At 44.8% G+C, this 16,164-nt stretch overlaps 1 protein-coding gene across 1 annotated transcript; it reads left to right on the top strand.

Annotated features, from left to right (window-relative positions):
- Positions 1-2,597: 2,597 nt before the first annotated feature.
- LOC112120014 (sulfotransferase 6B1-like) lies at positions 2,598-16,156 on the top strand. The gene is made up of 7 exons (XM_026649617.1): positions 2,598-2,808; positions 6,332-6,453; positions 9,934-10,023; positions 10,783-10,909; positions 14,138-14,232; positions 14,935-15,091; positions 15,638-16,156. The coding sequence occupies exons 1-7, from the start codon at positions 2,613-2,615 to the stop codon at positions 15,766-15,768; spliced, it is 918 nt and encodes a 305-aa protein (XP_026505402.1). The 5' UTR covers positions 2,598-2,612; the 3' UTR covers positions 15,769-16,156.
- The last annotated feature ends 8 nt before the right edge of the window (positions 16,157-16,164 follow it).

Consider the following 16,164-nt stretch of genomic DNA (forward strand, 5'->3'; position numbering starts at 1 on the left):
GAAAACCACGATCCTTACCCTCTGCACTCAACCCCCATCACCATGCAGTATAGCTGTCCTGAAGTGCAGCACTCACTGCACAGCACACCAGACAGGACATAGGCGAATCTGTGATTGTACCGTTCCCCACTCCACCCCCTTGTTTCTTTTCAATAAATAAATTTTTTTTCTTTTGAATAAATGGATTTTTTGGCTTTGAAAACATTCTTTATTATTGCATAAAGTAAAAGACTCCTTAGCCCAGGAAATAAACAGGCACTGCAAGTCTGCTTGTCTGCTTAGCAAACACTGATTCCTAAAGATTGAAACTACTGCACTTCACTCCCGTGCAGGGCACCAGATATCACGGCTGGTTTTCAGCCTCAAATTGCTCCCTCAAGGCATCCCTAATCCTTGCAGTCCCGCGCTGGGCCCCTGTAATAGCCCTGCTCTCTGGCTGTGCAAATTCAGCCTCCAGGTGTTGAACCTCAGAAGTCCATGCCTGAGTGAAGCTTTCACCCTTCCCTTCACAAATATTATGGAGGGCACAGCATGCGGATATAACCGCGGGGATGCTGTTTTCAGCCAAGTCCAGCTTCCCATACAGAGATCGCCAGCGGCCCTTTAAACGGCCAAAGGCACACTCCACAGTCATTCGGCACCGGCTCAGCCTGTAGTTGAACTGTTCCTTGCTGCTGTCAAGGCTCCCTGTGTAAGGTTTCATGAGCCACGGCATTAACGGGTAAGCGGGATTTCCAAGGATCACAATGGGCATTTCAACTTCCCCTACCGTGATCTTCCGCTCTGGGGAAAAAAGTCCCGGCCTGCATCTTCCTGAACAGCCAAGTGTTCCGAAAGATGCGTGCGTCATGCACCTTTCCAGGCCAGCCTGTGTTAATGTAAATGAAATGCCCACGGTGATCCACAAGCGCCTGGAGAACCATAGAGAAATACCCTTTCCGATTAACGTATTTGGATCCTAAGTGGGGTGGTGCCAGAATAGGAATGTGCGTCCCATCTATCACCCCTCCACAGTTAGGGAACCCCATTTGTGCAAAGCCATCCACTATTTCCTGCATGTTACCCAGAGTCACGGTTCTTCTGAGTAGGATGCGATTAATGGCCTTGCAAACTTGCATCAACACGATTCCAACGGTCGACTTTCCCACTCCAAACTGGTTTGCGACCTACCGGTAGCTGTCTGGAGTTGCCAGCTTCCAGATTGCAATAGCCACCCGCTTCTCCACTGGCAGGGCAGCTCTCAATCTCGTGTCCTTGCGCCACAGGGTGGGGGCAAGCTCCTCACACAGTCCCATGAAAGTGGCTTTTCTCATCCGAAAGTTCTGCAGCCACTGCTCGTCATCCCAGACTTCCATGACGATGTGATCCCACCACTCGGTGCTTGTTTCCCGAGCCCAAAAGCGGCGTTCCACGGTGCTGAGCATGTCCGTGAATGCCACAAGCAATTTCGTGTCGTACGCGTTACGCAGCTCGATAGCATTGTAGGACTCCTCACCCTCACTCTCATTGTCACTTTGGATCTTCAGGAATAGTTCGACAGCCAAACGTGACGTGCTGGCGAGACTCGTCAGCATACGCCTCAGCAGTTTGGACTCCATTTCCCGCAGACAGATTGCGCTGCGCAGAAGCTGTTGAAAGATGGCGCCAAAGGTGGATGGAAACAAAGGGATTTCTGGGATGCGAAGCGATGCATCACGGGGCATTGGGACAGGACCCAGAATCCCCCGCACCCAGGCCCCCTTCCCACAACCCACGGCGCCAGAATGGGAAAAGGTGCTCTGTGGGATAGCTGCCCATAATGCACTGCTCCCAATAGTGCTGCAATTGCTGCAAATGTGGCCATGACAGAGCGCTGGGCAGTTGTCAGTGTGGACAGACTGCAGCGCTTTCCCTACTCAGCTGCATGAAGTCAGGTTTAACTCACAGCGCTGTACATCTGCAAGCGTAGACAAGGCCTTGGCTATCAGTATTAGGCTTATAGGAAAAAGTTAGGCACAATCTTTACTATGAAGCGATCCCAATCTCTCTGTTGTAAAACCACTGTAATCCTGAAAGCCTGAGAAGCAATTAACCCATCTCCCTTTAGTCCTCTCTCTTTCCTATTATTGTGATGATTCATCCAATTTTACAACTTCTAGTTCTCACGCAAACAGCAGCATGATTCTACATCAGCAATTCCCAGGTTGCTTAAGAGATCACTTTACCTTAGGTGGAAACTTAACAGCAGGGGGTTAGGTAGGTGAAAGAGTGTTATCATTCCACATGGAGGCTGAGGGGCTGAACAAGCACAATTTGTTTCTCCCCCTTATCCCAGTAGCAGTTTCTGTTTACTTACTCCTCCCATTACTATTCATGCCAAAGAAAAGCGGAAGTTAAGTGTAATCCTCAACACTGGCTGAAATCAGTAACAGTTCATGACCAAGAGTTCACACGCACCCGGAGCTTGTAATTCAAGACTTCTCTTAGTTGTGATTTCCCTCATTGGGCAAGAGAGAGGCAGAGTGAGGCAACAGATAAGCCAGTGAGTTCATATTTCAAAGTTCCTCATCAGCCTCCTCCTAGAGACATTGTTTAAGGGCAGAGTCTGGCAAAAGGCAAAGCAAACTTCAACCATGGCTATGGACAGCTTTGTTAGGGGAATAGACAAAACTCTTGATGCAGCTAAAGGGAAAAAACCTGAGGAGCTGCTGGTCATGTACAAGGGGGTGCTATACCCTAGTGGGATGTGTTCCCCTGAGACCTTCCAAGCATTGGACATCATGGAAGTTAGAAAAGATGATGTGTTCCTAGTTGCTTATCCTAAATGCGGTAAGTCTGGATTTTTTTGGTGCAAAATTGAAAGAAAAAGTGCTTAGATGTTAAATATGTGTGATTATTTTCTAAGAATGCAGAAAAGCACTGAAATTCAAATGCTACATGCAGTAAATCCTCATTTGTCACAGGGAAGCACTGTGCTAGTGAGCCGTGTGTTTTCCTCTTCTATAATTTCAGATGTGTGTTTAATCTAGCCATGACAGGCATGCTTCTGGCTGTAGTAAATTAAATACAAAGAATCATGCAAGATTATGGAGAGCTTAAATACACAAGTGTCAGGATATTTTAAGCTCTTTGATTCCTATAGCTGCTGTAATTCATCTTTTTTGTGCATATATACCGCATTATACCTTCATATATATGGTGAAGATGAAGAGAATTCAGAGCCAGAACAGAATCTGAACTGCCCCAAAACTTTGTTAATAACACACTAATGGCAGGCTTGGAGCTGTTCACAGGTATAAAGAGGCACGGTCCCCACCACTAGTTTAGAACAGACAAGACAGTTCACACACAGGTCACGAAGGATGGGATTTTCAGAAGCACTCAGCGCTAGCCTAATTCTGCTCCCATTGAAGTCAATGGGTGTAAAGATAGGCCAATGCTAAGCACTTTTGAAAATCCCACTGTAAGAGATGGTATGAACTTGAGATGGGAATAGGATCCTACAAGGAAAGACATTATAGGAGATATATTTTGAAGAGGGCTCTGAAGGAAGAAAGGAGTTTACTTGATGCGGGAGAAAAGGAAGATTCTTCTAAGCAAACTGAAAAAGAATCTTGATTGGCTAATAGGTGATCTCCACTCAGGTTATATAGGAAATATAACCAGAGTATCTATACAAAAATAAATTATACTGTTGGCCTTGCAGTATGTAGGCAGGAATGAGAAAGCACTTAAATTATAACTCCATTTACTAAATAAACTATTCTTGGAGCTGAAAGTTTTTTCCGGCAGAGCCATAGGCTGAGTAATTGCAGAGACAGTTCATAAGAGATCCAGGTAAAATCAATTGAGAGATTTCCAGTTTATTTATAGGGTTCTTATTCAGCCAAAATAACACAAATCAGGAATATCCATGGCCACATTCTCTTAATGTAGCTTAACAGTAAACTGTAAAGAAACAGGAAAGGCCTCTCTGATACCTCCAGAGCCCACTGTCCTGGTGTTTGTTAGCAAAACCCTGTCTCCCCTTCTTGTGAAAATAAATCAGCCCTCTTCTTTTTTATGAGTCTGAGCTTAATTAGGCTCCTGATTGCCTTGGCTGTGGGGGAGACTCCCAGCTGGGGTACCAAAACCCATGATGGGATTTAACCCTCATGTTCCAACTTGTGGTCCTGCTTGGCAGAATCTCCCCCCTCATGCACCATTAGGTTAAGGGTGCAATAGCACCACTTTTGGGGGATACATGCCATTCAATACCCTTATAATCGAAGTTGTTCTCAGCCCAAGGCTGATGATTTTTTCAGAACACTTGGTAACAGGTTGGTGTCTGTTTGGCCCAGATCCACAAAGGAATGTAGATGCACAAACTCCAGACTTAGGCACCAAAGTCCTAGTTTTAGGCACCACTCCAATTTACAAATCCCCAGTTCAGCTGCTGCCTATCCTGTAGACAACTAAATTTACTCACCACCTAAATTTTTGCTGTAAAAGTCTCCTAGAGTGAGGTTCTTACCCACGAAAGCTTATGCTCCCAATACTTCTGTTAGTCTTAAAGGTGCCACAGGACCCTCTGTTGCTTTTTCCTAGACACCTGTGTTTCTTCCTCTGGGCAAATACACTGAAGGAGGCACCCAGATGCCTACCTCACACCTAAGCCCCATCACAATCTTCAAGCCAGAGGCAGATAGGCACTGTCCCAGCTATCTCATCTGTAGGGTCTGATCCAGTAGGTGTACTCAGAGGCAGACTAACACTGCACAAAATGACTTTGGGGGGGAGGAGGGGGACAGATTATGTTTTTCTAAAAGATATGTTCTAGGAATTATCTGGGGGATGTTTATGGCCTGTGTTATACAGGAGATCAGACTAGATGATCACAATGGTCCCTTCTGGCCTTGGAATCTATGAACCTTTAGCCTAGTCTTTAGGATACTCACCCGGGATGTGAGAGATTCCCAGATGAATTTCCTCCTCTTCCTGATGAGAAGAAGGGACTTGAACTGGGATCTCCCACCACTCATGATAGTACCCTTGCAGGGATCGTGTGATCGTTGGACAAAGCTCTTCCTCTCCCAGTAATACTCTTTTTTGCCACAGATAGCTACTCCTGAGCACAGCTCGTGCTCTACTCTTCCCTGCCAAACCAAAAGGAAGCATATGTGTAGTAGCTGAGCTGACTGGGGCAATAGAGAAAGAGCAGGTGGCAGTTTGAGGATGTTGCAGGGAAACCTCTTAATCAGTTATCTTCACTTCTCTGTTCTTCAGTCTTGCAACGAAGATGCCCTCCTCCTTCCCCATGAAGGAGAATTCTGTGTAGCAACAGGGTCTGAGCCACAATTGGTACATCTACACTGCAATAAAAGACCCACTGCACCAAGTCTCAGAGCCCAAGTAAATTGATTCAGGCTTGCAGGACTTGGGACACGGAGCTAAAAATAGCAGTGTACATAGGTGCCGACTTCCCCTCTTTCCGGAGGATGCTCGACCCCCCGTCTACCTCTGGCCCCGCCCCAACTCTGCCCCTTCCCCTGCACTCATTCCAACCCCTTCCCCAAATCCCTGCCCCGGCCCTGCTTCTTCCCCGCCTCCTCCCCTGAGTGTGCCACGTTCCTGGCAGAACGTGCAGAACAGCAGCACAGCTGTTTGGTGGTGGCTGGGCGGGAAACACTGGGAGGTAGGTGGAGGAGCGGGGACATGGCGTACTCAGGGGAGGAGGAGGTGGGGCAGGGGGTGAGAGGGGAGCTTGGCTGCTGGTGGGTGCAGAGCACCCACTAATTTTTCCCCATGGATGCTCCAGTGCTGGAGCACCCACGGAGTGGGCGCCTATGGTAGTATAGACGTTTGTTCTTGGGCTGGAGCCCAGGCTCATTGTGGGGTTTCAGAGCTCAGGCTCCCCTGAACCCAGACGTCTACTTTACTATTTTTAGCTCCATGAGCCTGACTCAGTTGACCTAGGCTGTGAGATTCAGTTGACCCAGGCTATGGGTGCCATATCCTTACAGTGTACATAGCAGAAGCAGCAGCCTTAAAGTGCTTACAAGGGTTGCCATTATAGGCACATAGGCAATATAAATAAAGTACAGTAGTTCAGGGGATATATAACTTAACTTATAATTGCCAAAGTACAGGATTTCATTCATTCTCACCCCCAATGTTGCATTAAAGAGACCCTCTCAATGTAAAAATCATACTTCTGTCTGAAAATTATGTACTATTACACGTTATATGGAACACCTACAAGTTATATGGAGGACTAGTATAATGACTCTTTAGAAAGTTATGCTAGATATTTAACAGGCTACAGTTCTGAAATTCCTACTTGGCTCCTTCTAACAGTTACTTTATGTTTCAGGAACAAATTGGGTTCGACACATTTTAAATGACTTGACATCTGCAGTTTCAAAGAATAAGGAGGAGGTACCACCAACAGAGCATATTCAAATGCTTGAATTTGGAGTGCCAGGAAAATTTCAGGTCAGCATGGACTAATTCATGAAGCTTATTTTTAGCATATAGTATTTTTTTAAATGTCTATTTTACAGTATTTCATATAAGTACAAAACACTTTACAGATAGGCTATACACTTCCACATCAAGTAATTTGAAGTTAATTCTCTCAATTACTTTTTGTATGTGGGAATATATTATAAAATATTAAAACACAGGCAAACAAATGTGATTTGAAATGAAATTGACTTTTGTGTACTAAAAGAACAGAAGTTAATTTTAACTCTAATCTGGACCTCGTACAGCTGTATTAGAATTTCAAATGCTTAGTGTAAATTTTGAGTGCAATATTTTTAAAATGTTTTGAAAAGAAAAGGTTAATGAAATCATTAGCTGATTATTCCTGATTTCTATCTATCCTAGTTTAAGGTGTGACTTTTCCAAGGTGAAGTTAAGCATATGCCTAAGTCTTTGCAGGATCAAGGGAATGTGTGATTCTAACAGTGTATATGGCTGTGTGTGTGTGTGTGTGTAAGTATAATGTTATCATTGCAAACCATGAGTAGTAACACCTGATGGACTGTTACTTTTCTTTAGGTGGTTTTATAAGTAATGCACAAGATTGGGAGTCAGAGTTAGGAGATCTCTAATCACAGCTCTGTGTCTGGCTTCAGGCGAGACATTTAATGTCTCCTTTTCAGTTTCCTCATTTGTAAAACAGAGATATTACTTGTTTTTGTCACAGAGGTGCTGTGAGACTTAATTCATTAGCGTTTGAAAATATTTAAGAACCTCAGTTAAGACATCATATGGGCTGATAGCAATGGAGCAAAACCTGAGTAAAATCTGAGACAGTGTTGCAGGACTAAGGGTATGTCTACACTGGCAGAGTTACAGTGCCGGCAGTTACAGCGCCGCTCAGAGAGCACTGAAGGGGAACCGCTGTTGTGTGTTCACACTGTCAGCTACCTGTGTAATAGCATGTTCATGCCTGACAAGGCACGGGAGGCAAACTGCCGCTCCGGTGCTGCGCCCACGAGCTGCCGGTTCTACAAAGAACTGGATGCGATATTCGATGGCGACCCCACCTCCACTGCGAAGGCCACTGTGGATATTTCGGTGGCTTGCGTGCCAGTCAAGAGTGGACCGAGCCAGGAGGAGGAAATCTTGGACGAGGATGTGGACGGGGAGGGGGACCCAGAGACAGAGGATGACTCGGAGGTCAGAGATGCATGCAGCCAGGAGCTCTTCTCTACCCTAGAGGAGGATAGTCAGTCACAGCTATCGGAGCTTGGCAAAGTGCAAACAGGAGAAGAGGCCCCTGGTAAGTGGCTTTGATTTTGGAAATAGCTGAAGCGAGTTGTTGGGGGCAGGAGGGTGGCAGAAAGCAGGCTTGTGTCTGTATGATGCGCGTACCACCACATGCCTAGTCTGAGCGGCAGAACAGGGTGTTGATTGACTCCCTCACTTCACGGGAATCTGCCTCAGAGATCTCCAGGAAACTCTCATGGAGATACTGGGCAATCCGCTGCCGCAGGTTCTTTGGCAGAGCTGCTTTGTTTCTTGCCCCATTAAGGGTAACTTTCCTGTGCCAGTCTGCCGTCCTGAGGGTGGGAGGGGGGACCATTGCTGCACACAGGCGAGCCGCATAAGAGCCAGGGCGGAAGCCGCAGTCTTGGAGAAGACCCTCCCTTGATTCCCTGCTAACCCTCAGCAGCGAGATATCTTCCATAATGAACACAGCCTGTGGAAAATATGGGGACAAGAATGATTATAAGCCCCCCCGGTGCTGGCTCTCGCCAAGAGCCACATCCCCAGTGTACAGTACGGTTCTTGAACACTGATTTCCCTTGCCCCTACAGTTACTCACCATTTTGGGGGTCTTGTGGCTCATGTGTGCTTGCCTAGGGTCAGCTAGTTAGTGACAGGTATGTGAATAGCGGCTGTGTTTTAAATCAGTGGGTCTGTGTGTTGCAAACAATACTGCTTCTGTAAAATGTTGCATTTTGGCTTCACAGGTATGACCTTGGGAGCCCAGCCTCCCTCTTTGTTATCGCCGGCTGAACGGCTGCGCAGAATTAGAAAGTGGCCACGAAGAATTGAAGAGAACTTTCTGCGTGAGGTCATGATGCACTCCACGGCCGAAAAACAAGAATTGAAGGAGTGGAGGGACAGCGAGAAGAGGGACTGAAAGGAGAACATGGAGCTACAGAACGAAGCCACGAAGCAGCTCTTAAACGTTATGGAGCGCCAAGCGGACATGCTCTAGAACACTTTGACTCTGCATTGCAGAGTGTCCCGTCATGGCTCCTTTCTGTCATGCATCGTGAAATCTGTCCTACAGCTGGAGTGCAGCTGGGACTGGACAGCCGCCTCTCCCCAAATGCTGATGAGGTCCAGCATTGTTCCAAGCAGGAGATCACCTGGTGTGTGGAGCAGGCATGATCACCTGGAAAGATGCGCTGAGACCACTGCATGCGTCACCGAGCAAACAGGAAGGGGACTTTCAGAATTCCCAAGGAATTTAAGGGGTGGGGATGACGGTTGGTCACCTGAGGGCAGGGCAGTAGAGTTCAAACTGATGACCAGAGAGGTGAGAACAGGCATTGTGGGACACCTCCCGGAGGCCAATCGCAGCGCTGTAATTGACCAGGATGTCTACCCTGGCACTGCAGCACTGTACCCCTGGCGCAGAAAGCTGTATGCCTCTCGTTGGGGTGTTTTTTTGTTTTTGTTTTTGTTTTTTACAGCGCTGCAACTGCGCAGTTTCTGCGCACTAAGTGGCTGGGCAGTGTGTACACCGAGAGTTACACTGCAGAAAGCTGCTTTACTGCGCAGAAACTTGCCAGTGTAGACAAGGCCTAAGGGAAAATCCCTAAACAGGAGGAGCTGGTGCACAGCAGGAAAGCAGTGGCTACTACAAGATACAAGGGACTGGCCAATATAGCCTGTTGTTCTCCAGTTTACTACATGAGAAAATTCACTGCTCATGCTTATCTCTGCCATGATCTACCCTGGAACTCTTGTCTACAGTGCACAGGAGGGTGTGGAGTCCTTCTGTGTTTGTGTGTGTATTTTCTGCAGCGGCAGCCACTGGTGCATGCTCTTTTTCTTTTGCTTTGGGCCTAAATATTGCCACGTAAAATGGCACAAAAGCTAGGGCTATATAATAATAATAATGAATTAATAGCAAGAACAATGCAAACAGCTTTCTTTCTTTAACTCTCTGGCCTCCCTATGCTACCTGCTTTGGAATGATTTTGAAATCTGCTAAAAATGATACAGTTTTGCAGCAATTAGGCTTTAATAACAATGCCATCTAGGTGACATCATGAAGGACGAGAAGAACCAAGAAGAGAGACTACAATTTAACAATTACCAATAAAAATTCTTTCCATGCAAAATAGATGTTTAGAGCAAATGTATACATATTGTAAATTGTCAGCATATTTGAGGTAGAAATGTTGTGGTTCCTTTTTTTCACATGTACTTTTTGTTTTGATTTAGAAAATAAAAAGTTTTCCTTCGCCACGTGTTTTTACCACACATCTCCATTATGATAATATCCCCAAGGCTGTTTTTGGGACTAAAGCAAAGGTAAGTGAGCATTTCAATAATGTTTGATATTATCCACTTTCTAAGCTACTCCCAGTTTTCCCCTAGCAGAAGTTCTCTATAGGATTGCCTGGAAAACAGGAATTCAGTTTCACAAAAAAATTCAAGGTTTCAGCATTTGGTTTTGTTCGGCATGGGGATGTAACCAAGAACTTTTGATTTTTTTGTGAAAAACCAGAGAGAGAAAGAGCAAGGACTTGAACCTGGGTCTCTGATGTTCCGGGTTAATGCCCTAACTGTTGGGATTTTGGCTATTCTGGGATATGTGTGTATGTATGCCTCTTTCTCTGCCATTTTAACCAGAAATTAATAAGTTTCTGGGAAAACTTTTGGCCAGTCAGCATTTTCTGGTGAAAAAACATTTCACTGAAAAATTCCTGACCAACTCTAGTTCTCTGCTTAGCTTTTTCAGATCCCACAATCTGACATCTTTCACTATAACAGTGGAATTCAGTTTTTACTGGTTGTTGTTTGTAATTCACACAAAGAGGTTGAATCTTAGATCCCAGCCCTGCAAGGTGATCTGTATGGGATAGCCCTTATTGCTCCATGGAGCCCCCATGAAGCATAGGGGCTCCAGGCACGTGTAAGGTCTCCCCACACAAATCAGTTTGCAGGATTGGGGCCTCACTTTCCAAATTTCAGTTCCTGTAAGAGCTAATATGTTTTTAATGCAGGACCCTTGAGATCAAAGGTTATCTTAAAATACCAAAGACTCATTTGCGTTTGCTGTTTTAAAAGGTACTGGTGGTATTTCGAAATCCAAAAGATGCAGCTGTATCCTATTACCACTTCTACAACAAAAATCCTGGGCTTCCAAATGTCAGCTCCTGGGATGAGTTCTTTCAGAAGTTCATGAGTGGAGAAGGTACAGTTATTAGATCTTGGCATGTATAAACACTCTAGTACAATCTTCTCAACTCTTCTTTGGTCTGCAGTCCAAAAAGGGAATCTGTGATCATCATGTTAAAATTAATCCCAAGTGGATTCAAACTAATGATCTGGGTTGGGGAGGCAGGGGACCTGGTGCTGAGGAGTTGAAGGTGCTTCTCTCTTCTTCAACCCTGAGCAATGCTCAGCACTGGGAGTATTGCTGTGGAGACATTCAAATGGTCAGGATGGCGCAGTATACAGGGATTCTACTTCATCCCCAGCACACAAAGGGTAAACTCCAGCTTTCCTTTTCGTTCTGCAAGGCATTATCCTTCTTGTGATTTTGCATCTTAACAACTGGATTTATGAGTGAGCCTCTCCCCCTTTGTTCTTAGCTCCTTTTTTCTCTTGCTTTCATTTGCATCTCAGAGCAGGGGTACACATTTTTGATCAACTCAAAATAAAGGTTTGGGGTAAAAATTTTAACAGTATAGTGACTTAGGAGTCTAACCCTCATTGACTTTCAGTGAGACTTAATCACCCAAAGGCCATATTTTTAAAGGCATATAAGTGCTTAAAGATGTAGATAGATGCCTAGTGAGATTTCAAAAAGCACCTAGGTACCTAATTCCCGTAGACTTCAAGCACTTTTGAAAATTCCACCAGGCACCTATCTGCCCATAATATCAATCACTTTTGAAAATGGGATTTAGGTTTTCTAAGTCTCTTAGGCACTTTTGAAAATTTGGCCCTTTATTTATAATTGAGCAGAGGTTTGAGCTACAACTGAACTAGATAAACCCCTTTCTGTAAACTGAAGAACCCTGCATTTCAAGTGAAGTTCTCTTTTAAAGGGGAAAAAGAGACTGTAAAAATGGCATAGTGGATTTTGTGCACATCTCTTTATTACTTCCAGATCAGAAGTGCTAGGCTTATAAATAAACAATGTTTTATGTAACTGCCAGCTCCTCAAATTCCATCTGGGATTTGTGAATCAAATTGGGCTCTTTCCTTCTTCAACACTGCCACCAGCGATAAAGACTCTGCAGGCTAAACTGCACTCTTAGTAACATCTGTACAACCCCACTGGCCTGTCATTCCAATTTGGCAAGCTATTTTGATGATGATGATGCACAAGATGGAATAGATTCCAGCTTGGACTCTCCTAACTGTGCTGATTTGGCAGAGTTAAAAGGAGTGAAAAGCATTAAAGATGCTTTTTATTTCCTAAAGTAAGCAGAGAGGGCACTGTATACACTCAGGGAAACAAGACCTGTTTAGTAAGAGGGTGCCTTGTTTTACATACTCATTTTGCAGAGAACTGCATTTTAGCAAAATATTGAGCCAACCCCTATGTCATACTAGCTGCTCAGACACTGAGGTGCATTTCAGAGATTTTGAGAAATTGCTGACCGTACAGTACAGTGTCTACGTACAATATAAGTGAAGTCTCTTTATTTCATCCCTTTTTGTGCAGTTCTGTCAGGAAAGAGGCCAAAAATCAGCTGGATCTGTCCAGCTGAGAAATCCCCTGATGTAGGCGAGCTCTCCATGGATGCAAAGCTGGCATACTTGATTCTTGTACTATTCCGCCGCTATAACCGGCACAGGGGTGGTGTCAAAAGACTAACCTTAACTGATTAATTGTTCCTTGGGGACCTTGCCACTTACCATAGGTTAGAGTAGCCTCTAGGCTGCTTGAAGTTACCTTGGAGCCAGGTCTGAGCTGGGCAGGGAACCATAACCATATGCTGCCTGACAGCCCCTGCAGCAAAAGGAGGAAATTTAATACAGCAAAGAATCTAGTAAACAATTATTGAAAAATAAAGTATACTTGTAGAAACTAATTGTTAATATTCTGTAAGGGCCTACCCCTGCAAACACTTAGGCATGTGAGTAAAATTTACTCACATGCCTAATCCCACTAAAGTAAAGAAAATTATTCATATAGTGAGTGTTTGCAGGACCTTAAATCTGTGTTGTTGGGGTTATTTTTTAACTTCGCCATTTCATAAGTGCAATGTTAGCCTGGTTATGTGATGGATTGAATATACACACGGCTGTGTTACTGATTACTACAAAATGTATTCAAGAATTAATTTATTGTAAACAGATTTTTTTTAAAGTTATCATGTAGCAACCGTATAGCTTGATTATGAAAAAATAGTTGGAAGAAGAAAGTGAAAAGTCAAGTCTGAAGTGAATGACTTCCAAAATAACATCTGTACAAAAAAAAAAAAAAGAACTAAGTACAGAGAAGGACTAAGAACAGAACTGAAGGATTAGAAGATTTAAGCTCTCCAGGTCTTTATATTGAAATTAGCCTGGACATTTCATCTTGGGGCCATTTCAATATACTTTAAATCAGAGGTCTCAAAGTCCTGGCCCGCGGGCCATCTGCGGCCCGAGAACTTCCCCAGTATGGCCCGCGGGGCTCCAGCAATTTTGGGGCCAGGTCTCTCCCTTGACCCCGCCTGCTGCCCCTGGGCGCTCCCCCCCCCCACCCGCGTGTCCTCTGGGCGATTTAAAATGGCCCGGGGCCCCGGCCACCACCGACAGCACAGCAGAGCTGAGTGGCTTCCTGCGCTCGCTCCATGTGGCTGCCAGCCCCTCCCTGCGGCCCCGGGGCGGGGCTGTGCCTCCGCGCGCTGCCCCCACCCCGAGTGCCCCTGCGGCCAATTGGAAGCTGCGGGGGCAGTGCCTGGGGGCAGCAGCGTGAGGAGGCCCCCTGGCCTGCCCTGCCTTGGAGCCCCAGGTAAGCGCCGCACCCCCCCGACCCCCTCCCAGAGCCTGCACCCCCACCCCCTCCCCACATACTCCCTCCTGCCCCCAAACTCCCTCCCAGAGCGTACACCCCCACCCTCCCCCAAACTCCCTCCCAGAGGCTGCACCCCCTCCCCACACCTCCCCCAGCCCCCAAACTCCCTCCCAGAGCCCACACCTGCTCCCCACACACCCCCTCCCCCAAACTCCCTCCCAGAGCCTGCACCCTGCACCCCAATCCCCTACCCCAGACCTCCTCCCCCCCCCCAAACTCTCTCCCAGAGCCTTAGGTAGGTGGGTGGTGGAGTTGGGGTGGGCGGGTTCTGGGCAGCATGAGCAACATTATTGGCCCGCTGGGAGGATTTGAGGACTGGCACTGACCCTAAGGTAAATTGAGTTTGAGACCCCTGCTTTAAATTATCTTCTGTTTTTTGACCTGTTTGTCTTAACTTCATTTTAGTCTGCTGGAGCTCATATTTTGACCATGCTCTTGCCTGGAACAAACACATGGATGAAGAGAATATCATGATCATCACATATGAAGAAATGAAAGAGGTAATTTTGTGTAGAAATTTAAAAATGGAAAAGACTTATTAGGTCATGTACTCAGTTCTGATACAGAATTGCTCCCTTCAGTATATTCTCAAGCATCTTGTCCCATCCAGTTTTCATTTTGTCCCAGGCAAAACCTTATTGTGCAGAGAACAGGTATATGATGTTGCAGCCTGTTTTCCCACTGGCTACTAGCCCTTCTATCTGCAGCCCAATTCCCTCCTCAAGCACGAAAGCCTTGATCCTGCAACATTAGCACGTGCATGAGAGTGGTCCCATTGACTTCAGTGAGACTGTTCATATGCTTAAAGTTAAGCATGACCATGTTTGCAGTTTGAGGATCTTAAACTGTAAATTCTCTGGGTTACATAATGCCAGTGCTTATATAGAACAATACTAATTGATGTGGCTAGATAAATGTTATCAGTAGTAATTAATACTAAAAGAAAGAGATCCATGCAGAAGATTGAGAGCATTCACTTAACACATTGCCATTTGGGCAAGGGAGGCACATTCCAAAATCTTATCAAAAGTAGCCACCATTCCTGCAACCTCCTGCTGCTGAACTTAGTATATTCCTCTAATGTTCTGCCCTTTGTATGGATGAGAATAGTATCAACTACATTCATTTGACAAGATAGAGGGGAAATGTCTGACATGTTTGCTTTAACTCATACATAACTCTATCACATTCTTGTTTTTCAGAACTTACTTGGAAGAGTGAAACAAATAGCTGAATTTTTGGGGTTCTCTCTGCCTGAGGAGAAGATTCAGTCTATTGCAGAGAATGCCACATTCGAATCAATGAGCAATAAATCCCAAGAAACACATGGCAAATTTGGTTCCATCTTTTTCAGAAAAGGTACATTTATACAGAGTGATGATAGTCATAGAGTTTAGAGCAGGTAACCAAATTGGTCATGGGAGCTAATTAACATTTAAAAGGCTTGATAAGATACATGACTGTTGTGACCTTTTCAGGAGCTCCCAAATGCAGAATTAATATGTTTAATTCATAGCTGATAATGAATTTTCTTCTCTTGAAAGTGGACATCCCTAGCTAGATGATCACTCAGGCACTGAATGCTGTTCTTTCAAAATGTTAGCTCTGTGGAAAATCCCTTGGTTGTAAAAGGTGCATGCATATATACCTGCAAAATGTAGTGCAAAGGGTTTTCTTTAACCTAAAATTTTAAGAACACCATCCACATCCATAAAGATTTCAAGCCTCATATTGATTTGAAATGTGGCAATAAGTTCAGTCATTCCAACTGTTTGTGTCAGTATTTCATTGTTATCAACTGATAACAATGAAATACTGACACAAACAGTTGGAATGACCTCTACCTGACATGTGATTTTGTACTTCCAGGAATAGTTATTAGTTTATTTCATTGTTCTTTTGCAGGTACTGTTGGAGATTGGAAGAATCTGTTCACTGAGGCTCAAAGCCAAGAAATGGATGCCAAATTTGAAGAATGTTTAGCAGGAACAAAACTGGGAGCCAGGCTAAAATATGATAAATACTGCAAATACTAAATCTTTGACTATCAGAATGACATTAGCATTTACTCAGAGACATCATCTATTTTACTACCTTTTGTTTGAGAATGCAGAGATTAAAATAATTAGACTTTCACGCAAGGATTTTCACAGAAAAAAACAACCAAACCCGAGATACAATAAATAAGGCTAGTGGTCCAAATACTGCCCATCTGTGACTTATTTAGACTTAGAATCTCCTGTGCATAGTGGCACATGAGGTAACCCACTTTTCCTACTGCTGCCTGTCCAGAGCAAGATGTTTGATTCAATTGTAAATTGTCTCCATGATGGCAACAACTTTTGCAATTGTCCTGTGATAGATCATTTTTTATCCTTCATGCCTTCTCTTCCCTCCAGGTGGAATCCAATATAAGGCTATGGCTACACTAC

Source organism: Terrapene carolina, unplaced genomic scaffold (assembly GCF_002925995.2).
Source record: "Terrapene carolina triunguis isolate 2854851 unplaced genomic scaffold, T_m_triunguis-2.0 Scaffold85, whole genome shotgun sequence".
NCBI lineage: Eukaryota > Metazoa > Chordata > Testudines > Emydidae > Terrapene > Terrapene triunguis.

Coding starts and splice junctions, on each gene's coding strand:
- LOC112120014 (XM_026649617.1), top strand. CDS start 2,613: ATGGCTATGGACAGCTTTGTTAGGGGAATAGACAAAACTCTTGATGCA. Junction 14,233..14,934: donor CATATGAAGAAATGAAAGAG/GTAATTTTGTGT, acceptor CTTGTTTTTCAG/AACTTACTTGGAAGAGTGAA. Junction 15,092..15,637: donor TTCCATCTTTTTCAGAAAAG/GTACATTTATAC, acceptor GTTCTTTTGCAG/GTACTGTTGGAGATTGGAAG.